The sequence below is a fragment of the Schistocerca serialis genome, chromosome 8 (assembly GCF_023864345.2).
Source record: "Schistocerca serialis cubense isolate TAMUIC-IGC-003099 chromosome 8, iqSchSeri2.2, whole genome shotgun sequence".
NCBI classification, from domain to species: Eukaryota; Metazoa; Arthropoda; class Insecta; order Orthoptera; family Acrididae; genus Schistocerca; species Schistocerca serialis.
The window spans coordinates 65,779,111-65,806,053 of record NC_064645.1 but is presented as its reverse complement, the minus strand read 5'-3'; the positions used below and the strand labels follow the sequence as shown (position 1 = coordinate 65,806,053).

At 43.9% G+C, this 26,943-nt stretch overlaps 1 protein-coding gene across 1 annotated transcript in view; it reads right to left on the bottom strand.

The window, feature by feature from the left end:
* The window catches only part of LOC126416323 (uncharacterized), a 1,316,869-nt gene extending 1,291,567 nt beyond the window's left edge, over nucleotides 1–25,302 (bottom strand). The window contains exon 1 of the mRNA XM_050083987.1: nucleotides 24,935–25,302. Coding sequence (XP_049939944.1) covers nucleotides 24,935–25,001 — 67 coding nt within the window. The 5' untranslated portion in view covers nucleotides 25,002–25,302. The remainder of the gene's footprint in view (nucleotides 1–24,934) is intronic.
* Nucleotides 25,303–26,943: the final 1,641 nt, after the last annotated feature.

Sequence of the window (26,943 nt, the reverse complement as noted above, 5' to 3'; positions counted from 1 at the left end):
GATACTGTAGTTGGTGGCGACTTTAAGCCACATACTCTCAAGATCGGAGGTGAGGGTATCCTCTGGAGTGCCCCAAGGAAGTGTGGTAGGTCCGCTGTTATTTTCTATCTACATAAATGATCGTTTGGATAGGGTGGATAGCAATATGCGGCTGTTTGCTGATGATGCTGAAGTGTACGGGAAGGTGTCGTCGTTGAGTGACTGTAGGAGGATACAAGATGACTTGGACAGGATTTGTGATTGGTGTAAAGAATGGCAGCTAACTCTAAATATAGATAAATGTGAATTAATGCAGATGAATAGGAAAAAGAATCCCGTAATGTTTGAATACTCCATTAGTAGTGTAGCGCTTGACACAGTCACGTCGATTAAATATTTGGGCGTAACATTGCAGAGCGATATGATGTGGCACAAGCATGTAATGGCGGTTGCGGGGTGGGGAAGGCGGATAGTCGTCTTCGGTTCATTGGTAGAATTTTGAGAAGATGTTGTTCACCTGTAAAGGTGACTGCTTATAAAACACTAATACGACCTATTCTTGAGTACTGCTCAAGCGCTTGGGATTCCTATCTGGTCGGATTGAGAGAGGACATAGAAGCAATTCAGAGGCAGGCTTCTAGATTTGTTACTGGTAGGTTTATTCATCACGCGAGTGTTACGGAAATGCTTCAGGAACTTGGGTGGGAATCTCTGGAGGAAAGGAAGCGTTCTTTTCGTGAATCGCTACTGAGGAAATTTAGAGAACCAGCATTTGAGGCTGGCTGCAGTACAATTTTACTGCCGCCAACTTATATTTCGCGGAAAGACCACAAAGATAAGATAAGACAGATTAGGGCTCGTACAGAGGCATATAGGCAGTCATATTTCCCTCGTTCTGTTTGGAAGTGGAACAGGGAGAGAAGATACTAGTTGTGGTACGAGGTACCCTCCGCCACGCACCATATGGTGGATTGCAGAGTATGTATGTAGATGTAGATGCTTGAAAAAGTAGCGTGCTATAATCGATTTTCGAAGTCTAAAAGTTCGTGTACATGTGGAAAAACCTGTTCTTCAGCATGGGAGTGCCAGACCACACACGAGCTCTGCATCTACAACAATCCGAAGCCTTGGCTTCCCTGTCGTAGATCATCTGCAGTGCAGTCCCGATTTGCCCTCATCCGATTTTCATCTGTTTCCAAAACTTATAGAACACTTTGGACGACAACATTTCGACTGTGTGAAGCAGTGCAAGCAGAAGTGAGGTCGTGGCTTCGTCAACATTGTCTATATTCTCAGTATCAACAAACTAATCTCTCATTGAAATAAATGTGATGATTGCCAGGATGACGACGTTGAGAGATAAGTATGTTAAATCCAGCCTATTCGTGAAAATATGTGGTGTCTAGGAAACCTGCTTCCTCAGATCGCTAGACAACATTCAAACAAATCGTAGTAATGAGTTTTATTACAAAAGGGAAAGATTACAATGCTTAACTTCGTGATTACACAGATGTGTCGCAGCCAAAGAGCGACATGCGAAATAATCACGTTTCTTCAGTATAGACGATGCTACGTAGTACAAGCGAAATGACCAGTCTTGAAGCTACTCTCGAATTGGGCCGCGACCAGGCCGGCGCAACCCTTATGTCCTCTCCGCACAGGGGGCGCTGCTGTCGCGTTGTCGTCCTGGAGAGAGGTCTGGTCAGCGTGCGATTGGCTGACGTCTTCTCACAGCCGTCTCTTCTCTATCGTTCCCCAATGGCGTGCCGGCGCTTGACTTTACGCCGAAACAAAGTACACAGACATGAAGATGAAGAATAATGATGAATAATGTCAATAACGATTATTTTATTTAAAAAGCTTTAAGAGTTTCAACGTCTCCCATAAGTCCAACCCGTCGTCCAAGTCGTGGGAGATGGGCAACGGCACAAAGTAGGGGACTGCCTATAGGGGCGATGTACAGCGGGGACTTCGTGTGCCCCAGGACCGCTACGGTAGCTGGGAAGGCCCTATGGGAACCCTGAAACGTGACGGCTAACGGGGCTCTGGTGAAGCTGCGATAGGCCTAGCAAGCCAGTAGTGGATAAATCAACTGCTTTTAAAAAGGGAACATGCCTCGGATCACGGAACGGATTTAAAGGAAACCGACCAAGCAATGGAAAAGAATTACGAGATGGTTTACGACTGGGCACCTTAAACGTAAGGACTCTAACTGGGAAGTTAGAAGAAATTGTAGAAATGATGGAAAGGAGGAAATTGGACATCTTGGGACTTGCTGAGACTAGGTGGAGAGGAGTTGGTGAAAAACCACTAAGTAAAGGATGTAAACTGTACTGGATAGGGAATGAGGGGGGAAGAAATGGAGTGGCAATAGTGGTCAGAGAGGGTCTGCAGGAAGAGGTGGAAGGTATCAATGATCGAATGATAAAAGCCAGAGTACGAGTGAAAGGAAAAAGCATTGAAATCATCCAATCATATGCCCCACAGGTGGGGTGTACAAAAAAGGAGAAGGAGGAATTTGAAGATGACATGCAAAAGCAGCTAAATGGAGGTAATCAGATTATAATAGGGGACCTCAATGCACATGTTGGCACAGACAAGAAAGGATTCGAGGAGATAATGGGACCAGAGGGCTGGGGGAACCGAAATAAAGAAGGAAAATTGTTGTTGGAATTCTGCAAGAGGAATGGGCTGGCGATCGCAAATTCCTGGTACAAGAAGAGAAGTAGCCACAAAATAACTTGGTACAGTGGAGACTGGTCCCAAACTTCAGTAGTAGACTATGTACTAGTGGATAGGCAGATGATGAGCAGCCTCACAGATGTTAAGGTCATTCCATCTGAGGCCTTAGACAGTGACCATCGGCTGTTGGTAGCCACCCTGAGAGAGAAAAAAGATAGGAGGGCAACAGACATACAGGAGAAAAGGTTGAAGACATGGATGCTGAAAGAGGATGAATGGAGGACCAAGTACCAGACACTGATCAGGAAGAAGCTGCCAAAAGAAGATCAGAGAACAGTGGAAGAAGAATGGGGAGATTTTAAGAGGGCTCTAGTTGAGGCAGCTGAGACTGTGTGCGGAAGAACTAGCACAAAGAGGAGAAGTAAGGAAACCCCATGGTGGAACAACATATGTAAAGAGGCAGTACTTCGAAAGAACAAAGCCTTCAGAGAATGGTTCCAGACCCGAACAGAGGAAGCTAGGGTAAAATATAAGGGAAGCAAGAAAGCGGCACAGACCATAGTAAGGGCGGAGAAGAAGAAGTGGATGGAAAAATGGACAAGAATGTTAAAAGAGGATAGTGAAGGGAACAAAAAAGTACTTTACACCATGATAAGAAATAAGAGGAACGACAGAAGCGAGTGCCTGAGGATCATGGATAATAATGGAAGAGTTGTGGAGGAAATGCATGAGCTCAAAAAGATTTGGAAGGAGTACTTTGAAGATCTGTTGAATGCCGTCAAGCGGGTAACTAACAGCGATGGAGAGCCTAAGGCAGCAGACGATTATAATAGTGGGGAAATTGATGATCTAACTTGGAATGAAGTGGAAGAACCCATAAAGAGGATGAAAGGGGGCAAGGCACCAGGTTGGGGCGAAGTAACAGTGGATATGATACGAGCAGCAGGAGAAGTAGGAACCCAGTGGCTATACAGAGTGCTGAGGGTGGTGTGGAAGGAGAACAGAATTCCTGAGGATTGGAAGAAAGGAATTATAGCCCTGATCTTCAAGAAAGGAGATAAAAGGAGATGTGAGAACTACAGAGGAATCACCCTGCTATGCCACTGTGGAAAAATCTATGAAAAGATCCTGGAGAAGAGAATAAGAAGCAGTATTGAAAGTAGACTGCAAGAGGAGCAGTATGGTTTCAGACCGGGAAGATCAACCACGGACCTCTTATTTGCGGTAAGGCAACTGCAGGAAAGGCACTATGAGTACGGGAAGAACTTAATCATGGCCCTTTTAGATATTGAGAAGGCGTATGACAGTATCTATTGGGACAAGCTCTGGGATGTGCTGAACGCAAAAGGGATAGATGAAGAGATAACACGAAAAGTCAGAAAAATGTATGAGGGAAGTGAGAGTTGTGTGAAAGTGGGGAGGGAACGTACTGCATGGTTCAAGCTGGAAAATGGGCTGCGACAGGGAAGTGCACTTTCGCCTTTATTGTTTATTATCATGGATGAAATCCTACAGCAAGTATCAGATGCAATAGGAGATCATAAAATGAAAGCAGTGCTTTTTGCCGATGACCTGATGTTATGGGGAAATTGCGAGAAGGAGGTGCAAGAGCAGTTAGATGTATGGGAGGCAACGGCAGCACAATATGGAATGCATTTCTCTGCAAAGAAAAGTGAAATAATTGTCACAACAAGGAAGAAGAATAGGCCAAATGTGGATACAACTTGTGGAGGGGAAAAACTACAAGTGGTAGAGAACTTCAAGTATCTGGGAAGCATGATTGAAAGTAAGGGGGGAAACGCAATGGAAATAAATGAAAGGTGCAGAAAAGCAGGGCAGTTCTTCAAATGCATTAGGGGGCTTATTTGGAGCAAGGAGGTGCCACAGGAATCCAAGGGAATTATATACCGAACCTACTTTGTCCCCATATTGCCATACGGAAGTGAGACATGGGTAATGCACAAAAGCAACAAAAGTAGAATACAAGCTAGTGAAATGAAGTTCCAGAGGAGCAGGTTGAGTGTAACAAGACGAGACAGATTGCGAAATGTGTATGTGAGGGAAAGACTAAAGGAGGAACCAGTACAGGACAGGACAGAAAAATCAAGACTGCAGTGGTATGGACACATGAAGAGAATGGATGAGGGAAGAATTCCAAAGAGGATGTTTGATCTGCAACTGGAGGGGAAGAGGCCCATGGGAAGACCAAGAGATAGATGGGTGAAGGGAGTGAAGGAATGTTTGACGAGAAGAGGAGAGAACTGGACGAAGGTGGAAGAGAGGGAATGGTGGAAAGACAGAACACGATGGAGAGGCTTGTGTTCCCGACAGACCCAGCCAGTGGCTGGAAACTGTCCAAGATGATGATGATGATAAGAGTTTCAACATAAAAAAAATGGAGACATCGCTGTTCAGCACGCCGCTGTGTACATGTCTACAGTCGCGACATTCTCTTGTGCGAAAATTGTTACCGTTTGTCAGCTGGAGCGACACTAGCGCTCTAGGCGGTGAGAAAGCAGACTGTTACCTGTGTCGTAAGGATAATGTTTATTTTTAGCTATTTTTCTACTTCATTAACGAAGTATTTGTTACATTTTCCGTTTCCTGTGTTAGTAAATTACCAAGAGGCATAACTTACCGTGAAAGAAATCTCGCTGATTCTATGCTACAACTTACTCTTGAAGAAATACATTCAAAGAATTTTAAGGAGTCTAAAGATTTGCCAATTCTTACAGTTCATTCGACTTTCTAATACATGAATATTTTTGTAAATGTACTTATTTGTGATTAAAAAGCTGGTATATTGAAGATTCTTGCCGATTGTGGTATAGATGTAACTACTATTGTGGGACTGGTTTCTTGTACTGTTGGGTAACAGTTCTATTTCCATTGACGTTTTATTATCGCGTCTGTGTGGCTTATCCCTCAGCTACAGGCCTGTTGGCTTATATTGTACCTTAAATAATGTAGGTATTACATTCCGTACCGGTTTCACACGTTCCACATTTACCGATTTGGATGAAAGTGTAGCAAACAAAACTTCGCGTTGTTAAGTAGTTATAAGACGTCTTTCTGCAAAAGGTCAGGTCTTTTGGTGTTTACTAGGAACTTTTTGCTATTAAAGAAGAATGAAAATCCCCAGAAAAAAACAAGGCGTTAAAAGGAAACTAAAGAATGACAAATGTGTTGTCAGTTTTTAGTTATTGGCGATTTTATTGCACTACACACCCTTCTTATTGTATAAACTATGTTACTAATCAATATAAAGGATAGTATTCGCAGCCATGCGATGTTGCATTCAGAAGTTCTCTTGTTGGCCGCTTAGCGCGTTGCTATCGCAGTGGGTAACAAAAAACAGACGGTATGACGCTACTGTTATGTAAGACTGTGCAGAAAGTATGGACAGAGGAAGCTATATCGTTGACTATCGAGAGGCCAACATATTTGATTTTCAGTTGCGAGTAGGTAACAAATGAATGAAATAGTCAAAATTTTGTGAACGTCTTCTAAGTAAATTAATCGAAGAAGTATCAAGGACGCCTTATGGATAGTGTTTGAATGTAAATGTTTTAGAGTTCTTCATAAGAAAGCATAAGACTGGAGGAGTCACGTGCGTTCACACGAAATTATTTCAAAGTAAGATATATCACAGGTGATCACGCAGTGTGACACTACGTCGTTGGAAATTTTCTGGAGACTCAAGTTCAAACTTGGACTGTGAAGATCACTGAGTACTTGACAGAGTAAAAATCTTCCAGCTAATTGAGAAAAGTGTAAATCAGCGACTCTTTAACAGTAACAGAACGCATGGCAGAGAAACATTTGTAACTGATCCCTCTAACATAGGAACTAAGCGCCCAGGGATTATAGAGAGACGCTGCAATGGGGATTTGAACCGTTGTCTTCTCGAATGTGAGTCCAGTGTGCTAACCATTACGCTCAGCTGAAAACCATTGGACTTCAGAGTGTCGACGTGTCGTCTTTTCGGACGAGTCTCATTCCGACATACATCGTCACAATGGACGGATTTGTCTTGGCGGACCCGAGTTGAACGAATGTTGCCGAATCGCATTGCACATTGCCATATGGGCACAGCAGACGGCATGATGGTAACTGGTGCCACTGGATCCATAACAGGACCTCCAGTAGTCCGCATAGCTGGTAATTTGGAGAGCAGCCGCTACATTTCTAAGTTGTTAAGGCCAATGGTTGTGATTTATCGTTGAGACTTCCGTGATATTACCTTTCAGCAATATAGCGTAAGACTGAATGTTGCCAGTGTAGTCCTGACCTACCTCGATGCAGAAGACGTTCGACTGTTGCCCTGGGCACCAGGTTCTGTTACCTCCTACCCACTGAAAACATCTGGTAATGGGCTGCCCAGAGACCATCACTTCACCTGCCGATATGGACTCTGCACAGAGGTGAAGCAGTATGGAATGACGTAACCGTAGACGTCATCCAATCTCAATTCGACTTTACGACCAGCCGGATGAGAGTCACTGTTGCTGCCAGATGTAGCAGTACAATCCACTCAGTTTAAAAATCAACTATCAATTCAATCATGTATTCTTCCCAACGCTCTTCGTACACACGATAGACAAAATTTTATTATTGACTATTTTTGCTGCGTTTGCCATTTTAATTGGTGCAGAGTATTACATCTTCAAATCGAAGTGTCCTCAGATTAGCATTAACAAACTACTGACGTTTCTAGATGTGCATATGATGCTTATGATCATGATTGAAACGGACGATTTTTTGTACATTCTACCGTATTAGTATATTCCTAGTTAACCGGTTTTCGACTTACGAGTCCACAATCAGAATTTAACTGTCGTCGTGGAAGAAGCCAACAGAGTATATCTCAACAGAGTCCAGCGATAGTGCAAACCAAAAATGTTAAAGATGGACAGAAAAGAAATGCAGGAGGAACACACCAGAAAACCGTAAACATTAGTTTCGAATAAACAGCCAGGACTTGCGATATGGCGGCCGAACTCCCTCGCATGGGGCCTCCCGGCCAATAAAGCAATACGATCATTTTTATTTCAGACACTATATAACAGTGTAGAATAAATTAACAACCCAAATAAAATAAAAATACGTTGTGAAAAGAGTACTGAAGAATTTGTTTGGAAAATAGACATTAACAGTAAAACAAATAAACTAAAAATTATTGGAATAGAATGGAACAGACGGTGTGAGAAGCATTAAGAAATATGTAAAGTTAAGAAGTGGGGAAGTATTCTCTTGTATGTCGCCATTTAATATGAAATGTATGAAATGAGGGCTGTGGGCGAAATGTGTGTTGATATCCAGGTTTTCCAACAGATAAAGCTTTGGCCTTTGTTTGCTGAGTGGAGGACATAGGATTATGGCCGGTAGCTGTGATCTTCACATACATGATGCACACATGTAAGATCAACATAGGCATAAACAGCCAACCGGTTGCTCATAAACGGTAGGTACACTGACGTAAGTTTAGACACAGGGGTGTCGTCATTTGAATAAATGTTGCTAAATCTGATGAAGACACCCCTAGTAGTTGTCGAATCCTAGGTCAATCTACTTACCGTATTTGTGGACCCGGCTGGCTATTTAATCCTATGCTGAAACCAGTGTACGGTTGCTGAATAACAGCCATGTTCAAAACATACGTAGAATCATATTTCAGCAACCTCCAGCTGTGTTTATGTTCAGTTAACCGACTTACAATTTAACTGCTGGTCTGATCAATATGTTGATTATGTCGTACTCAGACGCAGTAGCGTTTTCCAAAAATATTTATTTGGTATACATCGTGTCAGAATGATCAACGCAGTAAGATGGTAAGCACAAAATAAATCAATTAGAATGGAAATGCCACAACAGTTTCACAGAACAATTATAACTACAGACAAATATTCGCTATAGCGCCGTCTACACACATAATAAAATTACTTCTCAGGTTACCCTACATTCAGAGGCTATTGCACGCAGCGACTGTTATTGAATTGTAAGTAATACTCGTAGATTTCAGCTATCAGTCGTCCTTTTGAAATTTTATTGGTAGATCTAGATTTCAGGTAGAAACTAGCCATCCTCAGTGCACTATCATTTTTGTTCAATGCTGTGGTGTCACCGCCAGACACCACACTTGCTAGGTGGTAGCCTTTAAACCGGCCGCGGTCGATTAGTATACGTCAGACCCGCGTGTCACCAATATCAGTGATTGCAAACCGAGCGCCGCCACACGGCAGGTCTAGTCTAGAGAGACTTCCTAGCACTCGCCCCAGTTGTACAGCTGAGTTTGCTAGCGATGGTTCACTGTCTACATATGCTCTCATTTGCAGTTTAGCATAGCCTTCAGCTACGTCACTTGCTACGACCTAGCAAGGCGCCATATTCAGTTAATATGTCTTCTGAACAGATAATATTGTGACTCATGTACCGTCAAGAGCGACGTTCATCATTAATGGATTAAAGTTAAGTATCAAACTAATTACGTCCGCTTTCTGAATTCTAATTCCTTGTCATGTTCCAGACCTCACGTCAGTATAGTTCTTCCCTCCTCACGACAACCTGCGTGAGCTAAAACGCGTTCATTTAGGCCTCCCCTAGTAACACGGTGTTGGCTCTTCTGCCAACACAACAAATGCATTTAATTCCTGTTGGTCGGGCTTCATTCACAGTTCATTGAATACTAATTCAATGAACTGTGAATGAAGCCCGAGAAACAGGCATTACATGCATTGATCAAAACTGATAGTGCACTGAGGATGGCTAGTTTCTAGCTGAAATCTAGATCTGCCAATAAAATTTCAAGAGGGCGACTGATAGCTGAAATCTATTATTTAAAAAATTGCTTCTACTCACAAAATACTATGGAATTCTTGGTTCTGTATAACAGTTTTGCGCATGGAATCGAAAGTCAATACTAGTTGATGACAAACATTCTCTCAAACAATTTGTGAATACAAATATTTACAAAGCTCGCGCGGTGGATTAAATGTCTTTGGAGGAGGAGATTGCGTGACTTCCCGGGCGCAAACGCGAGCGACATTTGGCAGGCAGCCCGCAGCCGGCAACCCACAGCCCTAGGCGCATTAATTAAAACATACCAACTTCACAAAAAAATTTAATCAAACGTCATTCAGCATATCGCGAGCCGGAATTAAAAAGGCTCTTGAGCCGTACAAACGTTCCGACCGCTACAAAAACGCTCGCTAGCGGGCGCACACCGAAAAGAGTCTGTCAACAGCGCCGGCTGCGACAGACGCACCTGGCCGCTTGTAGGCTGCTGTGCGCGCCGATCGCGCGGCGCCTTTATTGCTCTGTTTGCGCCCGAGTTTCCAATTAGGCCGTGGGATCTAAACAGCAACAAGTTGCCCGAATACTGCAGGCCGTCTCACTTTGCAGCAACTTTGCGAGTGGGTGATTCTGATCCTGAGACAACTTTGCCGCATGTGACAAGTACAACATTTTACATCCAGTATTTATTGTCCTGTCAGTACGCGAATCACAGAAAAAAGCAGAAAATCCGTAGTTTCATTCGCAACTGTTGTCTCTTCAACTAAATTTTTTGCTTAACCGGGCTATAATTCCATTTGTATCCCAGAAACGAGGTGCTAGTATTTCCGATATCTGCGAAAGCTGCCAAGAAAAAGGTAAAATTTGTACATTTGGAGAGATTACCTACCAAAATTAAGCATTTTTGGCTGTACTGTTTTTACCTATTGCAGAGAGAAATAATACTGACATAAAATGATCAGTCACACAAAGGCAAAAAGTAAATACACTCCTGGAAATGGAAATAAGAACACCGTGAATTCATTGTCCCAGGAAGGGGAAACTTTATTGACACATTCCTGGGGTCAGATACATCACATGATCACACTGACAGAACCACAGGCACATAGACACAGGCAACAGAGCATGCACAATGTCGGCACTAGTACAGTGTATATCCACCTTTCGCAGCAATGCAGGCTGCTATTCTCCCATGGAGACGATCGTAGAGATGCTGGATGTAGTCCTGTGGAACGGCTTGCCATGCCATTTCCACCTGGCGCCTCAGTTGGACCAGCGTTCGTGCTGGACGTGCAGACCGCGTGAGACGACGCTTCATCCAATCCCAAACATGCTCAATGGGGGACAGATCCGGAGATCTTGCTGGCCAGGGTAGTTGACTTACACCTTCTAGAGCACGTTGAGTGGCACGGGATACATGCGGACGTGCATTGTCCTGTTGGAACAGCAAGTTCCCTTGCCGGTCTAGGAATGGTAGAACGATGGGTTCCATGACGGTTTGGATGTACCGTGCACTATTCAGTGTCCCCTCGACGATCACCAGTGGTGTACGGCCAGTGTAGGAGATCGCTCCCCACACCATGATGCCGGGTGTTGGCCCTGTGTGCCTCGGTCGTATGCAGTCCTGATTGTGGCGCTCACCTGCACGGCGCCAATCACGCATACGACCATCATTGGCACCAAGGTAGAAGCGACTCTCATCGCTGAAGACGACACGTCTCCATTCGTCCCTCCATTCACGCCTGTCGCGACACCACTGGAGGCGGGCTGCACGATGTTGGGGCGTGAGCGGAAGACGGCCTAACGGTGTGCGGGACCTTAGCCCAGCTTCATGGAGACGGTTGCGAATGGTCCTCGCCGATACCCCAGGAGCAACAGTGTCCCTAATTTGCTGGGAAGTGGCGGTGCGGTCCCCTACGGCACTGCGTAGGATCCTACGGTCTTGGCGTGCATCAGTGCGTCGCTGCGGTCCGGTCCCAGGTCGACGGGCACGTGCACCTTCCGCCGACCACTGGCGACAACATCGATGTACTGTGGAGACCTCACGCCCCACGTGTTGAGCAATTCGGCGGTACGTCCACCCGGCCTCCCGCATGCCCACTATACGCCCTCGCTCAAAGTCCGTCAACTGCACATACGGTTCACGTCCACGCTGTCGCGGCATGCTACCAGTGTTAAATACTGCGATGGAGCTCCGTATGCCACGGCAAACTGGCTGACACTGACGGCGGCGGTGCACAAATGCTGCGCAGCTAGCGCCATTCGACGGCCAACTCCGCGGTTCCTGGTGTGTCCGCTGTGCCGTGCGTGTGATCATTGCTTGTACAGCCCTCTCGCAGTGTCCGGAGCAAGTATGGTGGGTCTGACACACCGGTGTCAATGTGTTCTTTTTTCCATTTCCAGGAGTGTAGATAAACAGCATTTGTGACACGTTAAAACTGTATGCTACACCGAGAATCAAACCTAGCTCGCTTCTAATCAATAGCTTTAAGTGACCATCCATTCCAACATCGAAATTCCTGAGCAGCCTGAAGCAAAATGTGGCTGTATTTTGAAACAGAAACTCTTTCATTTGCGAAGTCCAGTTTCAGCTATGCTTTCATCTGGTACTTGCAGAAGTCGATTTCTGTCGTCTTCTACCGTGAAAAGCCTCCTAACTGAAATGTCTATATCACCAGAACATGAGTGCCAATTCTTGTAGTTGTTGGGACCACACTTTGATACAAATTATACACTATACACAGAGGATCCTGCACAGGTTGTCTATTACAAGATCGTCACCGACGAATCTGTATCAACTTTCAGGAATCTGTTTTGGTCCAACTACTTCATTTCTATAAAGATATATATTAACTGGAAGAAAACGATCGTGTGGCACTGGTGGCCGGGAGGCTCCATCCGACATCCAAGTTCGGCCACCGGGTTGCAAGGTTCATTTGAGACGACGCCACATTGGGCGACTAACATGTCGGTGACGATGAAGAGCACAACACCCAGTCCTCGAGTGAAGGAAATCTCCAACCTCGCCTCGAATCTAATCGAATCCATGCCCGCTGAATGGTAGGCAAATACGTTACCAATTACCTTTCTTTTTTTTTTTTTTTACAAGAAAAAGCAACCCTCCAGGAGTCCAAAGGGAGGTGTGGGGGCAAAGTGGGCAGGCTTCCCAACCCGAGGCTTGGCCAACAGGTCCTGTTCCCACCCTCCAGGTACCGAGGAATGCTGGGGAATGTAGAGTAAAGGTACAATGAACATCGTTTATTTATTTATTTTCCTTTTCATTCCTTTTTATTGTCATTGACGAATTTATTTATTTTTGTCATTAATACCACCGAGAACATCAGGAAACCGGCGTCACACGAGGAGGAGGGCGCAGAAAGGCGTCAGACTAGTTGAGACTATCAACGTATTTTTTTTTTTAAATAACATACCCATTAGCAGTAAATACATCGGTTCTAAGTGTGGAAGAGGTCGGGATCAACTCTCCATGACAGGAACACCTCAGCTCTGCTGTGGATTAAGGAAGACACTGCAGAGAAAACCGGAGAAAAATTGTCTTTATTTTGGATTGCGAACAACTGCACAATGTCGTTCATTAAGGAACTGCCAGAAGTCAGGTATACTTTTCTCGCCATCAGCAAACCAGTAGTGTGCTGCGCCTCCACAAATCCATCTCACAGAGTTCGTCTTCACTTGCGGGAAGTATCCTGCGTCCCGAAAGACGGTCACGTATGTAGGTACCTGATGAGTAGTCGTACGCTAATTAGGGACATCTGTCGCACCAACAACCATACCACTCGCTGATCTGCAAACCAGGCGGCGTTCGTCTGTGTCTATAACATCACAGTCGACACACAACGGGGTGTGTGCGAGGTGAATCCTATCAACCGGCATACTTACTTCCCATTGACAGTAAGGTACCACGCAGACTGGACGTCAGCGTCAAGGTAAGGAGTGCACACCGATTGCCAAACGACACGTCAGTGGACGTGGGGAAGATTCCCCACACGACATTCGGTGACCTGTGCTGCTGAAGGAAACCATAGATCACCTTGTTCGGGCGGACGTCCAATAACAGCCGTCCACGTTCATCGTTGATCAGCTCACTCAGTTTTTTTTAAATTTTTTGTATTTCAGAGGGCAGCTAATCCTCTGACCGAACACGCTGAGCTACCGTGCCGGCGCGCAGCTAAGCAGGCGGACATGTCAACTGGAGATGGACAGAACAATCTCACACTGCGAAAGATCATGAAGTCTGCACATCGCAGATGATTCGTCTTTGACCTTTATAGCACACAGGCTGTCGTAAACGTTTACGTCCAAAATTATACAGATTATTAAATTTTCTAATGACAATATTTCGTGTAGAAAGCGAGAGATATCTTGTAGGAGCAATACGTGACAGCCACGTTTTGTAGCCTCCTCAGGTTTATATAAGAGAAAACGTCTGCCATATAAACTTCACTACAAAACAAAACATAATTGTTGGTAGCATGTCTAAGGTGGAGCTAACCACTGTTAACAGACCATGAGTGGCTGTCAAATATGGAGCATTTCTAATTACAAGAACTTCCAGACATGCCCCTACTTTATGGCACAACGGAATGCAGTGTCCAGAAAGCCCATTAAGTGTACAGAGAAAAGCCCCACAACAGGTGTGAATAGGGGGAGTTTGTCGGCACAAATGAGAACAGGTTTGGTCAGCCTTCAGGGAGGCAGTCAGAGTTCTTGTTATTATGCGGCTGTGTTTTATGAAACAGTCTTGTAACATATATAAAATTATACTGCAAGGCCCATTCGATAAGAATAATTATTCAATTTTGCGTGCCTTCCGTAAATGAGAGGACGTTGAAAGCATGTTGGGATGAGCCGACAGCGCTGTGAAATCGCGTAGAACACCACCCTTGGAGTGGATCTCAGAGGGGAGTGCCGGGAGATGATCAGGTTAATTTCCCACAGGCCAGCGGACAGTCTTTTGTAGCACCGCAGTTGCAAGCCCGAAGGAGTGCAGAAAAACACAGATAAGACCTCGTGTGATGCGAGGTCCTCAGACGTGATCATCATTTGCACAGCCCACAAGTGGAATGAGAAGGAACGCCTTTCTTTATAGAAGCCAGTGAAGTCACTATCGTGCAGAAAACGTAGAAATCTGTGTTTTCCGTACAGGCTGCCAGATGCTACGGACTCTATCTGGAAAATGGAGCGGACACCCACATTTTTAGGGCGCTTTGTAGGCATGCGATGCCGCTCTCCATTGAATTGACAAAATTCAAAGTTTACGCAACGTAAGAACTGCCAGTATCGTTTAATGTGAATAAAGCAGAGGTTACAAAGAAAAACTCGACTGTGTTGCAGAAGGCTCATATCACCGACCACAGAGAGAGGTGGCAAGAGAGTTGGACACCTTCTTCCAGTGTTAAATTGTGGGACGCACATCATTGGTTAGCTGTGTAAAAAATGGCCAAGGGAAAGGGCTTAGCTTTTTCTAAGGAAAATTTTTACAGGTTGGCGCTCTGGTGATTCATACCTCAGGCAAACTGTTAAGAGCGAAAACGCGGAAATGCGAATCTTTCTTCTAGCGAACACGATGTGTAAAATTACTTCTTAGTAGAGAGACGTCATCGTTTCACCTCCTGGGGTCAGTCAATGGCCAGTGAATGTCAGAGTCCACTGCCAGGGCAAATGTATTGAGGAATTTAGTGAGATCTCGGGCTGATCTGTACTTAGCCTTTGGCAAGGGTCACTGTTGTGCATACAATTCAGCCTCCAGCAACAGTTTCCCATGGTGAGGTCGAGCCACACGCGTGAGACAATATATAGCCATTTTATAAAATGTCACAGCTTCAAGCTTCACTTTACATGAATGTTCTATGACCAGTTTGCTTTAAGCTCCAAACACAGGTTCAACGTCACGATAATCATGGTGAAACTTCACGACTGCAATTGTTTCCTTCACAGTTCTGTTAGTCCTACCCCAGACGCTTTTATTAGATTTGGCAAGGATTTACCAGAGTAATATTATCATTGCTTGTCAAATTTTTTTAAATGGGATAAACCGATTTAATTGTAAGTCTTTTCTCATTTAACAGTCATTAAATTCCTAATTCATTATTATGGAGGGCAAGTAATTAACGTATGTGAGATACAGGGTCCAGTTTTCACATCTCTAACTGTGAATCACACGACAGTAACACAGCAGTGTCAAAGAATTCTCCGAGCAATAAAATTTAAGATGATGATGATGTTGCATCATCGAGAAAAAACAAAAGATGATTACGGATTGAAATAAATGATCATATGGCACTGAAGGCCGTGAGTCTCCACCAACGGAAGTTTGGCAACCGAGTTAGGAGTCCTTTTAGTTGACGCCACATTCGACGACTTGCGTATCGATGATGATGAGAACAACACAACACCCACTCCCCGAGAGGAGAAAATCTCTGACCCCACTGCGAATCGAACCAGGGCCCAGTGCGTGGCTGTCAGATTCGCTGACCACCCCGCGAAGGGCGCGGGGAGTGGAATCGGCGAAAAACAGGGATAGAGATAAGCCGCGTAGCTTTATGAAGCGTTCTGGTACTTCCTTCAGTGATTTTGAGAAACTAAGGAAGAACGAGAATGGAAGACCATTAAAGAGGTTTTCGGGTCAAGAAAGAAGCAAGGCAAGGAACTAACATTTCGCCCTTACTGTTTAGTCTACTCACTGGAAATGCAATAATGTATATACGTGAAAGGATCAATGGTGAGATTAAAATTTAGCGTGAATGGATGTAAACGATATGATTCACTGATGACAGTGCTGACTACGGAGAAAGTGAAGAAGAAATGCAGGACCTGATGAATGGAACGAACAGACTCGTGAGCAAATATCTCTAGGGGACCGAAGAAAGGCGAAAGCAATGGACAGTTGTAGAAATGAGATCAGAGATAAACTTACATTAAAATTTTGTGACCACGAAGTAGACGAAGTTTAGGAATGGTCGAAGCAAGTAGGACGTAAAAACCGAACAGCACAAGCGCAGATGGCATTCCTGGCCGAGAAATACCAACTAGTACCTAAATCTTCCTTAAGATGCGACAGAAATGTCTAAGAATGTACATTTGGAACCCAGCACTGTATGGTAGTGAATCACGCACTGTGGGAAAACAGATATGGCAAGGAACTGACCCGTTTAAGGGGTGATGCCAAAGAAGAACTTTCAAAATCTGGTGGACTGATAAGATAACTGATGAGCAGTTCTCCACAGGATTTGTGGATAAAACAACATAATGTGGAAAAGACTATCGAGGAGAAGGAACAGAATGACGTGGCATGTGTTAAGACATCAAGGAATAGCTTACATGAGCAATTCCATTAAATCACTAGATGTATTTGAAGTGGTAAGAAGTAGGGCGGTTGGTTTGAAAAAGCCTATATCGTTCTAAAGTAGACGCTTGTTCTGTTGGAGCCTGCGCAGTGTCTCTGCCGATGTTGTAGCCATCGTGTACCTAAAACTACAGCCCTGTAATACATTACGTTGTTTTAGAATTGAATTTCCTCTTGCTCAAGACTTGCTTTCCCTTTCCCAGTTACCTCATTACTCACAACAAGACAATACAGGATACTAAGCATCACAGAGCAAAGACATCCTGAAGGACGGTCACACACATGAAATCACCCATACAAACATACACAACACAGGCATACACACACACACACACACACACACACACACACACACACACATCACGTCCGCCTGCTCGCGCGCGCGAAAAGCTTGTAAGGGTTAATATAAGGTACCCAATCAGTCGTCACAGGCATAAATTAATGCTGGAAAACACGGTACTGCACCGACTTGTCCGTCAGTTACCACTTGTTCAAATTCCCAGCACCAATTACAAGGTACCTTTTCGGAAGTGAGAAATTTACAGGGTGAGAATTATTGAGCTATACGAAGAAAACGTAAATTAGTTACAAACTACAGTGTGGACATACTTTATTCAACACGTAAACGTCACTACAGATATTCGGATGTAGGTTATGACATGTTCGATATGCCTGCCATCATTGGCGTTGATGTGGAGAAGAGTAATAGCGAAATTCTGCGTGACCTGCTGAAGTGTCGGAATATCGATGCTGTCGATGACTTCCTGAATGGCTGTTTTCAGTTCAGCAATGGTTTTAGGGTTATTCCTGTACCCTATGTCTTTAATATAGCCTCATAAAAAGGAGTCGCATGTATTCAAATCCGGAGAATATGACGGTCAATCGAGGCCCGAACCAGTGGCCTCTGAGTACCCCTGACCCAGAATGCGATTCCCGAAGTGCTCCTCCAGGACATTAAACACTCTCCTGCTTCGATGGGTTCGAGTTTCGTCTTACGTGAACCACATCTTGTCGAAATCACCGTCACTTTGAATAATGGGGATGAAATCATCTTCCAAAAGCGTAACGTAGTGTGCGGTAGTCAGCGTGCCGTCAAGGAATATAGCACCGATTATGTCGTGACTAGACACTGCACACCACACAGTCACCAGTTGAGGGTGAAGAGCCTTCTCGATCGCTAAATGCGGATTCTCAGTCCCCCAAAATGCAACCAGTTTTGCTTATTGACGAACCCATACAAATGAATGTGGGCTAAGTCGCTAAACCAAACCATGCATGCGCATACTAATTCCCATCATGCCCCGCGGCCAACCACGCCATTTGAACCTCATAACGCAAACCGTTCAGAAGTTATGACGATTTTATTTCATATAGTTCAATAACTGTCACCCTATAACTTAGCAAACCTAACATTTGGTGCCTTTGTTTCCAGCAGGTTGCTTGAATTTGCGGGCACAACGACCTGATTGGCAAACTTCAGTGCTAAATAATTTATAAATGGTAAAAGGTATCGAATTTTCATCTTAACAATTGTTTCTCAGCCAAAGCTACCCTGTAAATGTCTGTGGAGCAACAATACATACTGAAAAACGGCTTTTACGGACACGAATGTAAGGCAGGGGCTCATGAAAGGAAATACTATGAGACTTTCTAAAACGTAAGCAAATATTATTTTAAACACAAACTTTTTTTTTGTTTTAAAGAGATAGCCCGTATTATTTCTTACGTAATCAGTAACATGAAAAATTACAAAAAGAACAGAGTTTGCAATACGTCACTCATCCCGAGAAATTGCAAAGTGAAGTTGACGCTTGAAATAAACAAAACCCGCTGATAGTGCACCTCCTCGGATGCAAACGTGAACCCCACATTGCTCGTAATCGCGATGTAACTTACGTACCACGAAGCAACGATCACTGAACTTGTTGTTATTTACAGTTCTATTCAGTGTACTAGAATCAATGCAGTTGCCCAGTCACGCAACTACATATAACTACCATTTATCATTCTGTTAGATCCTTGGTCAGCCACTACTTGTGTCTACTCTGGCCTGTTGTAGTCGGTTTTTCGTCACCGTTATCTCCATTCTAGTACTATAACAAAGATCGGTAAGGTGCAGAGGAATAAACCTTTCCTTATTTTTCATTTTACGTGACTGGACATCTGTATTGTGCACAGCACACTTCATAAAAGTCATCATCATCATCATTTAAGACTGATTATGCCTTTCAGCGTTCAGTCTCGAGCATAGCCCCCCTTATAAAATTCCTCCATGATCCCCTATTCAGTGTTAACATTGGTGCCTCTTCTGATGTTAAACCTATTACTTTAAAATCGTTCTTAACCGGATCCAGGAACCTTCTCCTTGGTCTGCCCCGACTCCCCCTATCCTCTACTACTGAACCCATGAGTCTCTTGGGTAAATGACCCCAACATCTAAGCCTGTTCGCCCTGACTGCTACATCTATAGAGTTCATTCCCAGTTTTTCTGTGATTTCCTCATTGTGGACACCTTCCTGCCATTGTTCCCATCTACTAGTACCTGCAATCATCCTAGCTAATTTCATATCCGTAACCTCAACCTCATAAAAGTGTAAATATCAATTAGTACAGCGTTTGTCGCATTCTAGTACATCAATCACATCACTTGCTTCTCAGTAGGTGCAAAAGCGGAGCGTTTCGTTGATTTCGAGCGTCAACATCACTTTGCAATTTCTCGGGATGTAACTGACGTATTGGGATGCAACCAACACCATTCTTTTTGCGTAGTACGGTGAGTCATTAACACAGGAAAAGTAAACATAAGTTTGTGTTGAAAATAATGGTTGATTACGTGTTATACTTTTTAGTTTCATGAGCCCCTGCCTTACTTTCATATCTGTGGAAATCGGTTTTCAATACCTATAATTAGTCAAGAGATATTTGCACTGGAATGTGGACCCCTTTATATACCATTGACCCCCACAGGCTTCGCACAGGTAGCACCAAGTTTCTGCGGCGCATATGTACACAAACTTTCTTCCTGAATCGGTTTATCTATTAATGAAAGCTTTAACAAAACCCTACAGTAGTTCCTCAGATTAGCTTTTACATACGAAATGAAAACCAAGGCGGGGGACTTTAATTTTTAATGTGTATAGATATACGCAAAAATCCTTCGTGAATCAGTTAGTTGTTAGTGAAAACCGTTTCAAAAGGAAGATCCGAGCAGTTAAATACCAAGAGATTGACGGTGTAGTTGGGCAGAAGTATTAACGTCCGTTGAAATATTTACCACTTCCATGAGAACAGTATGAAGCCTCTGGAAATAACAATTTCCGCTGAAATTCTGTTTTATATTAAACTCGGAGCACGCCGTGGGCGTCAGACAGCTATTTCGTTATTGTTTCGCATTTGAAATGCGATTACGTATTTTCTGCCTACGGCAGGCTCGAGAACAGCTTTCATTTCTCTGTCTCTCTCTCTCTCTCTCTCTCGCTCTCTCCCTCTCACGGGTAAATGCATGCGCCCGCGAGCGAGCGAGCACATACACACTCACACATGAGAACAAGTGCAGAGTCAAGCTTTCATAAGCTTTGCTCCCGTGTTTTGTTTCCGTTTGTCAAACTGTCAGATGCAACGTGAGCAGAACATTGAAACACGCATTATACCGCTGTTCATTGATCGGTTTTCTCACAGGTCTGTTTCTTCGAAGTTAGGACCAACGCCTCATTATGATCGCCCAATAACAATTTGTCTTACCAAGCACCATAGTGACGTCACATCGCTCAGCCCCCTGCAGAACACAGTAGACTAGGACTTTTATCCTGTACGCGCATTTACAATACATATTTCCTCTAAATCTGATTAGCTACAACCGGAAAAGTCATTTTTCAATAAATCTGGGACGTATTCCATTTAGGACGCCATCGCACTAGACAAAGCTAACCATTTGAAATGATTTCCTTCATCAGTTCCTTTTAAATTTTGTTGCTAATTTTAAATACGCATCTATATAGTTAAACACTACTGTCTACATCCCAACAATAACTCCTTCTATGTTTATTTACAACTTTCATTGTTTCAACACTTCATTACACAGTTTTCCTTCGCAGTAAAAGCATTTAATTACGATTTCCCACAATAATCCTCCAACGCACCAAAAACTGGAACCACTGAATAAAAAGAACATAAGTGATTAACATCTCGTCAAGGTTAAGATGGTCGGGAATGTACCACTACCTTGTTTCAAGGGGGTGGGACAATGAAACGACTGTTTTGTTTACGGAGAGACTCCAGTTGTCGCATGGAATACAATCAAATGGTTCAAATGGCTCTGAGCACTATGAGACTTAACTTCTGAGGTCATCAGTCCCCTAGAATTTAGAACTACTTAAACCTAACTAACCTAAGGACGTTACACACATCCATGCCCGAGGAAGGATTCGAACCTGGACCGTAGCGGAAATACAATTCCGTGGACAACTTGAATCACGGCGCCCATACGCGGATTTGAATCGTATGTCTTAGACTCAATGTGACTTCCTTAGTTACTTTAGAATGTAGTTGCTAGGAACGCCAGAAACGATCATTTTTAAAGATACAATATCCGACTCGCAAAATTTTCATAACACTCATTCAAGAAACCTTTCATATTGGTTTTATATATGAGCTAAACGGAGCAATAAAGTCAACAGTTGTCAGGAAGCTATAGGCAAGTAGCCATGATACATCTGCAAATGAATAAATACAAGACATATACAGAGATAAGAAGTTGTTAGATATAGGGTGTTTCAAAAGTCGACTGCAAAACTTCAGAATGGTTCCCTGATAAAACAAGAGAAAAAAGTCCAGTAAACATTGACTCTAAAATGAATATTTAAGAGTCTATGCATTTGTTCAATAGTAGCGAACATCAAAAAGAGATACCTTAACGTTTGCATTTTAGAGCCCAAGGTTACTGGCCAATTTTTTCTTGTTTTGGTCCATGCTTGTTTTGGTCCATGCTCCCAAAACATTAAAAAAAAACTTGCAGTAAACGAGATTTGTTTCACAGTGTCGAAGGTAAAGAAGTGCCCATAGCTTTTAAGGTTTGCATTTTAAAGACCGTATTTGCTACACACTTTTTGTTCTTGTTGTATGAGGAATCCATTCCTGAAGTTTTTCTGTCGAGTTTTGAAACACCCTGTATATTCCCACAAGCAAAACAGTGACAGATAATACTATGAAATTTAGAAGATATTGCCGTTCCCGAGGAGAGAGAGTCCAAGGTCTTCCAGGGATAACGAAACTATTTGCTGAGATACAGGAATTAGTTGTTAGGTAAATCGATTGTTATGGATACATCTCCAGACATAATACTAAAAAGCATGTGGTGTTTCTTTACATTTCTTTAATTCATTTACATACTTACGCAGTGACGGGCAAAAACCTCTCACAGACAAAAACCATTTGAGTTTTAAGAAGGAAAGTTATTTTAATAGAAGCAAGTAAAAGGCTCACTAAGTAAATTTAGAATACTTGTGAGTTCATTAGACTATGTCCTATCGGAGATGGTTCCTTAGAGAGAAAGAAGTGACAGAAATGAATAATATTGTTATATTACAATAAAAGCTTAGAAGGGTATGATGTCGTTTCCCAATTTAGAGTGCATTTAATAACAGCTACTATCCCAACAAAGTTTTCGTTAAAGTTTGCAATGTTTCAAAAGTGACTATTGTGGTGTCACCGCCAGACACCACACTGCTAGGTGGTAGCTTAAATCGGCCGCGGTCCATTTAGTACATGTCGGACCCGCGTGTCGCCACTGAGTGATCGCAGACCGAGCGCCACCACAAGGCAGGTCTCGAGATACGAGATAGCTCTCGCCCCAGTTGTACGACGACATTGCTAGCGACTATACGGACAAAGCCTTTGCTCTCATTTGCCGAGAGACAGTTAGAATAGCCTTCCGCTAAGTCCATGGCTACGACCTAGCAAGGCGCCATTAGCCTTACATAGTTTGAGAGTTATCGTATAAATGTATCAAGAAGAACGATGTATACAACAATGATTAAAAGTTAAGTATAAAGCAGCTACGTACTTTTCTTGCTACCATTCAATAGTCATCCTGTTCCAGACTTTACGCCAGTCGGCGTGTGTGTACGCGTGCCTTTCTTTCGCCTCCCTTCTCAATGTGGCGTAGCTAGCTTGTTACGCCACAACAACTATTATGAATATTCTGCAGTCTAAATTGTAAACTGATATGTAGTAACAGAATTAAAATGTACAATGAATAACAGGAAACCATGTGTTTGAAGAAAAGAGACTATTTGAAAATTACGACAAAAACCTCGTCCTCATTTTCACAGTCGATTGAGAGAAGTTGACAACGAGACGTCCTCTCAGTATCGTGGAGAAATATGTCTTCCATCCCCCCCCCCCCTTCCCCACTCGCCTCCTTCTCATGCCCTCCCCCTACCACGCACCCCTCGCCCCACACACAAACAATAAGGCTTCTTCCAGTGCTCATAATACAGAGACAACCTCGCAGACTACACAACATCGAATCTGACTTACGGACTCACGGTAAAAAGAAAAGTCTGCTACATACAAGTGTCTCGTTCTCGCCAACATATCTGATGTTTCAAGAAAGATTCAGGAGACGGGAAGATCTGGTGCAAAGATGAAAGTAGGCCAATTCCCTTTCCTATCCTTCTGCGTGCAGTACTCCATGTTTCGTGAACTACTTGCAGGATACCTATGAAACTTAAACAGACCTCCCTTCTTTTCGACCGATGGCACATCACAAATGCAGAATTAACTCATGGTACGTGACTTCTTATCTAGTGAGGTAACGGAGCAACTTTAAAATTCTTTAGTCAAACAATACCTTTGTATCATCTGTTCGGTGGAAAGTCAAACAAAATTCATCAGGGCTCATTCATAATGAAACGGCTGGAAAAATATCAGGACAGTACCTGACATGTACTGCAAAATGCTGTCGGCACCAAAAAATTCCGCTTCCACTGTCACGCAAACACAGCATAAATGGAACGAGGGTCTGCCGTGGAGAGAAATTTTGGGCTTTACCTTCACCAACATTTCTGAGCTATTTTTTATTGAGCATATCACTGTTATTTATACCTAATTTCCAAAGTTGAAGATGAAGGATACATCGCTTAAGGGTTTTGTCATTTTGCATTCTACCACGTGCCAGGAAATCTTCTCCTGATATCCTGACTTTCTTATTAAATGCTAGTAATGTCCATATAATGCTGAACATCAATGTTTTTGGGGCGATATCAATGTAGACATAAAAATAAATCCTCTGCTAAAAGGACAAGTATCACAGTGTAGGTCGATGTCAGAGGTAAATTACGAAATAAAGGAATAGAAGAAAGTTGAAAACCGATTATATATGCAGCAAACTGTGTAGTTCTGTTCAAATGGATTGTTTCAATGTTGCAAAAGATTAAGACTCTTGAACATTTTACTACGCAATAAACTTTTTCTTCCACCAGACAAAAATTACTTTTTATTTGCATTTGTGCTCGTATAGTTTCCCAATCTCTTAGGTGTTTTCAATAAATTTTTTCTGGGTGTGTGACCGCATTGTGAATATAGAAAACTACCGACGTTTCCGTCCCTGTTGCAAGCGACCTTCTTCAGGGTGTTTTTGTGTTCAGTAAAGAAAAACACCCTGAAGAAGGTCGCTCGCAACAGGGACCGAAACGTCGGTAGTTTTATACATTGACGATGCAGTCACAAACCCAGAAAAATTTTATTTCGTGTGACAATGTCTGCGGAAGCCTACGTGTATACTTAGGCGTTTTTTGGATCAGTTTCGAGGGAAGATTTGGTGGAATCATTTCTCTGTTGTCTTTCGCAACATCATAGGGAATGGACACATTCTCCGCCGTGCCCGTCGCAAAATTTGGTGCCTCCAGCGCGTTCACAGGACGCGGACGAATTACGGCAACATTTCACCGGGAAAAGTGTGTCGGCAGTAGCGGAGAGCGGCCTCCAAAGAGCGGTGTCTCCAGTAGGTGGCGAGGGAATCCTGTTTTCTGGCCCGCGGTGGTGACCCTCAGCTGCTTACAATGCATGAAGCCGTCGAAGAAAGGGGCGCGCCAAAGAAGGATGCGAGCGACTCACCGTGTGCAGCAAATCCCAAGAGGACGCACAGCGCCGTGGTCACCCAGCGCGAAGCTCTCACCACCATCGCGGGCGCCTGTCTAACTCGCGGTTGCGTTTGGAAGAGGTAGGCACGCGAGTGACTGGTACCGGGCTAGCTTCTCTCGAGAGACGAAGGTCACGCGACTGTGTACAGGGGCAACGCGACGTCAACGCAACGGCATTCCGATCGAGAAGATATTCGTCAGAGGAGGTCGGGAGAGAGAGAACGTCTATTGTTCTTTTGTTTTTTTCTCGACAGTCAGAGCGCGCGAGCAGCCGTGGCGAGTCGTGCTGGCAGCTGGAGCGGCCCGCGGGGGAACGTCATCGCGCGCGGGTCTCCACTGGGCGTCGCGCCGCGATACTGGTGCTGCCTCTCTGGTCCAGCGGCGGCGGCGGCGGCGGCGGCGGAAAGCGGCCTCGCAGCGCGCATGCGCCGCTGCTCCCGGGCCCTGGCGCCGTCGCGGCGTCGTCGGCCCAGCGCTCCGCCGCGCCGGTTCTTGCAGAGGTCGCACGGCGGGACGCCGTCTGCACAGGAGGGAAAAAAAGAGCTCGCGAGCGTGTACCAGCGGGGTTAATTTTCACATTTCGGACTACTACAGTTGCCTGCTTCATCTACGTCCAAATAAGGTAATCGGAGAAAAATTAGTACATCTACATCTACATCAATACTCCGCAAGCTACGTGACGGTGTGTGGCGGAGGGTACTTTGAGTACCTCTATCGGTTCTCCCTTGTATTCCAGTCTCGTATTGTTCGTCGAAAGAAAGATTGTCGGTATGCCTCTGTATGGGATCTAATCTCTCTGATTTTATCCTCATCGTCTCTTCGCGAGATATACGTAGGAGGGAGCAATATACTGCTTGACTCCTCGGTGAAGGTATGTTCTCGAAAATTCAACAAGAGCCCGTACCGAGCTACTGAGCGTCTCTCTTGCAGAGTCTTCAACTGGAGTTTATCTATCATCTCCGTAACGCTTTCGCCATTACTAAATGATCCTGTAACAAACCGCGCTGCTCTCCGTTGGATCTTTTCTCTCTCTTCTATCAACCCTATCTGGTACGGATCCCACACCGGTGAGCAGTATTCAAGCAGTGGGCGAACAAGTGTACTGTAACCTACTCCCTTTGTTTTCTGATTGCATTTCCTTAGGATTCTTCCAATGAATCTCAGTCTGGCATCTGCTTTACTGATGATCAGCTTTATATGATCATTCCATTTTAAATCACTTCTAATACATACTCCCAGATATTGTAACTAACTGCTATATTGTAACTAAATGATGAGCGATCTTTCTTTCTATGTATTCGCAGCACATTACACTTGTCTACATTCTGATTCAATTGCCATTCCCTGCACCATGCGTCAATTCGCTGCAGATCCTCCTGCATTTCAGTACAATTTTCCATTGTTACAACCTCTCGATATACTACAGCATCATCCGCAAAAAGCCTCAGTGAACTTCCGATGTAATCCACAAGGTCATTTATGTATATTGTGATTAGCAACGGTCCTACGACACTCCCCAGCAGCACACCTGAAATCACTCTTACTTCGGAAGACTTCTCTCCATTGAGAACGACATGCTGCGTGCTGTTATCTAGGAACTCTTCAATCCAATCATACAATTGGTCTGATAGTCCAAATGCTCTTACTTTGTTCATTAAACGACTGTGGGGAACTGTATCGAACGCCTTGCGGCATCTAACTGTGTACCCGTGCCTATGGGCCTCTGAGTCTCGTGGACGAATAGCGCGAGCGGGGTTTCACAAGATCGTCTTTTTCTAAACCCATGCTGATTCCTACAGAATAGTTTTCTAGTCTCCAGAAAAGTCATTATACTCGAATATAATACGTGTTCCAAAATTCTCCAACTGATCGACGTTAGAGATATAGGTCTATAGTTCTGCACGTCTGTTCGACGTCCCTTCTTGAAAACGGGGATGATCTGTGCCGTTTTCCAATCCTTTGGAACGCCAAGTCAGTACATAG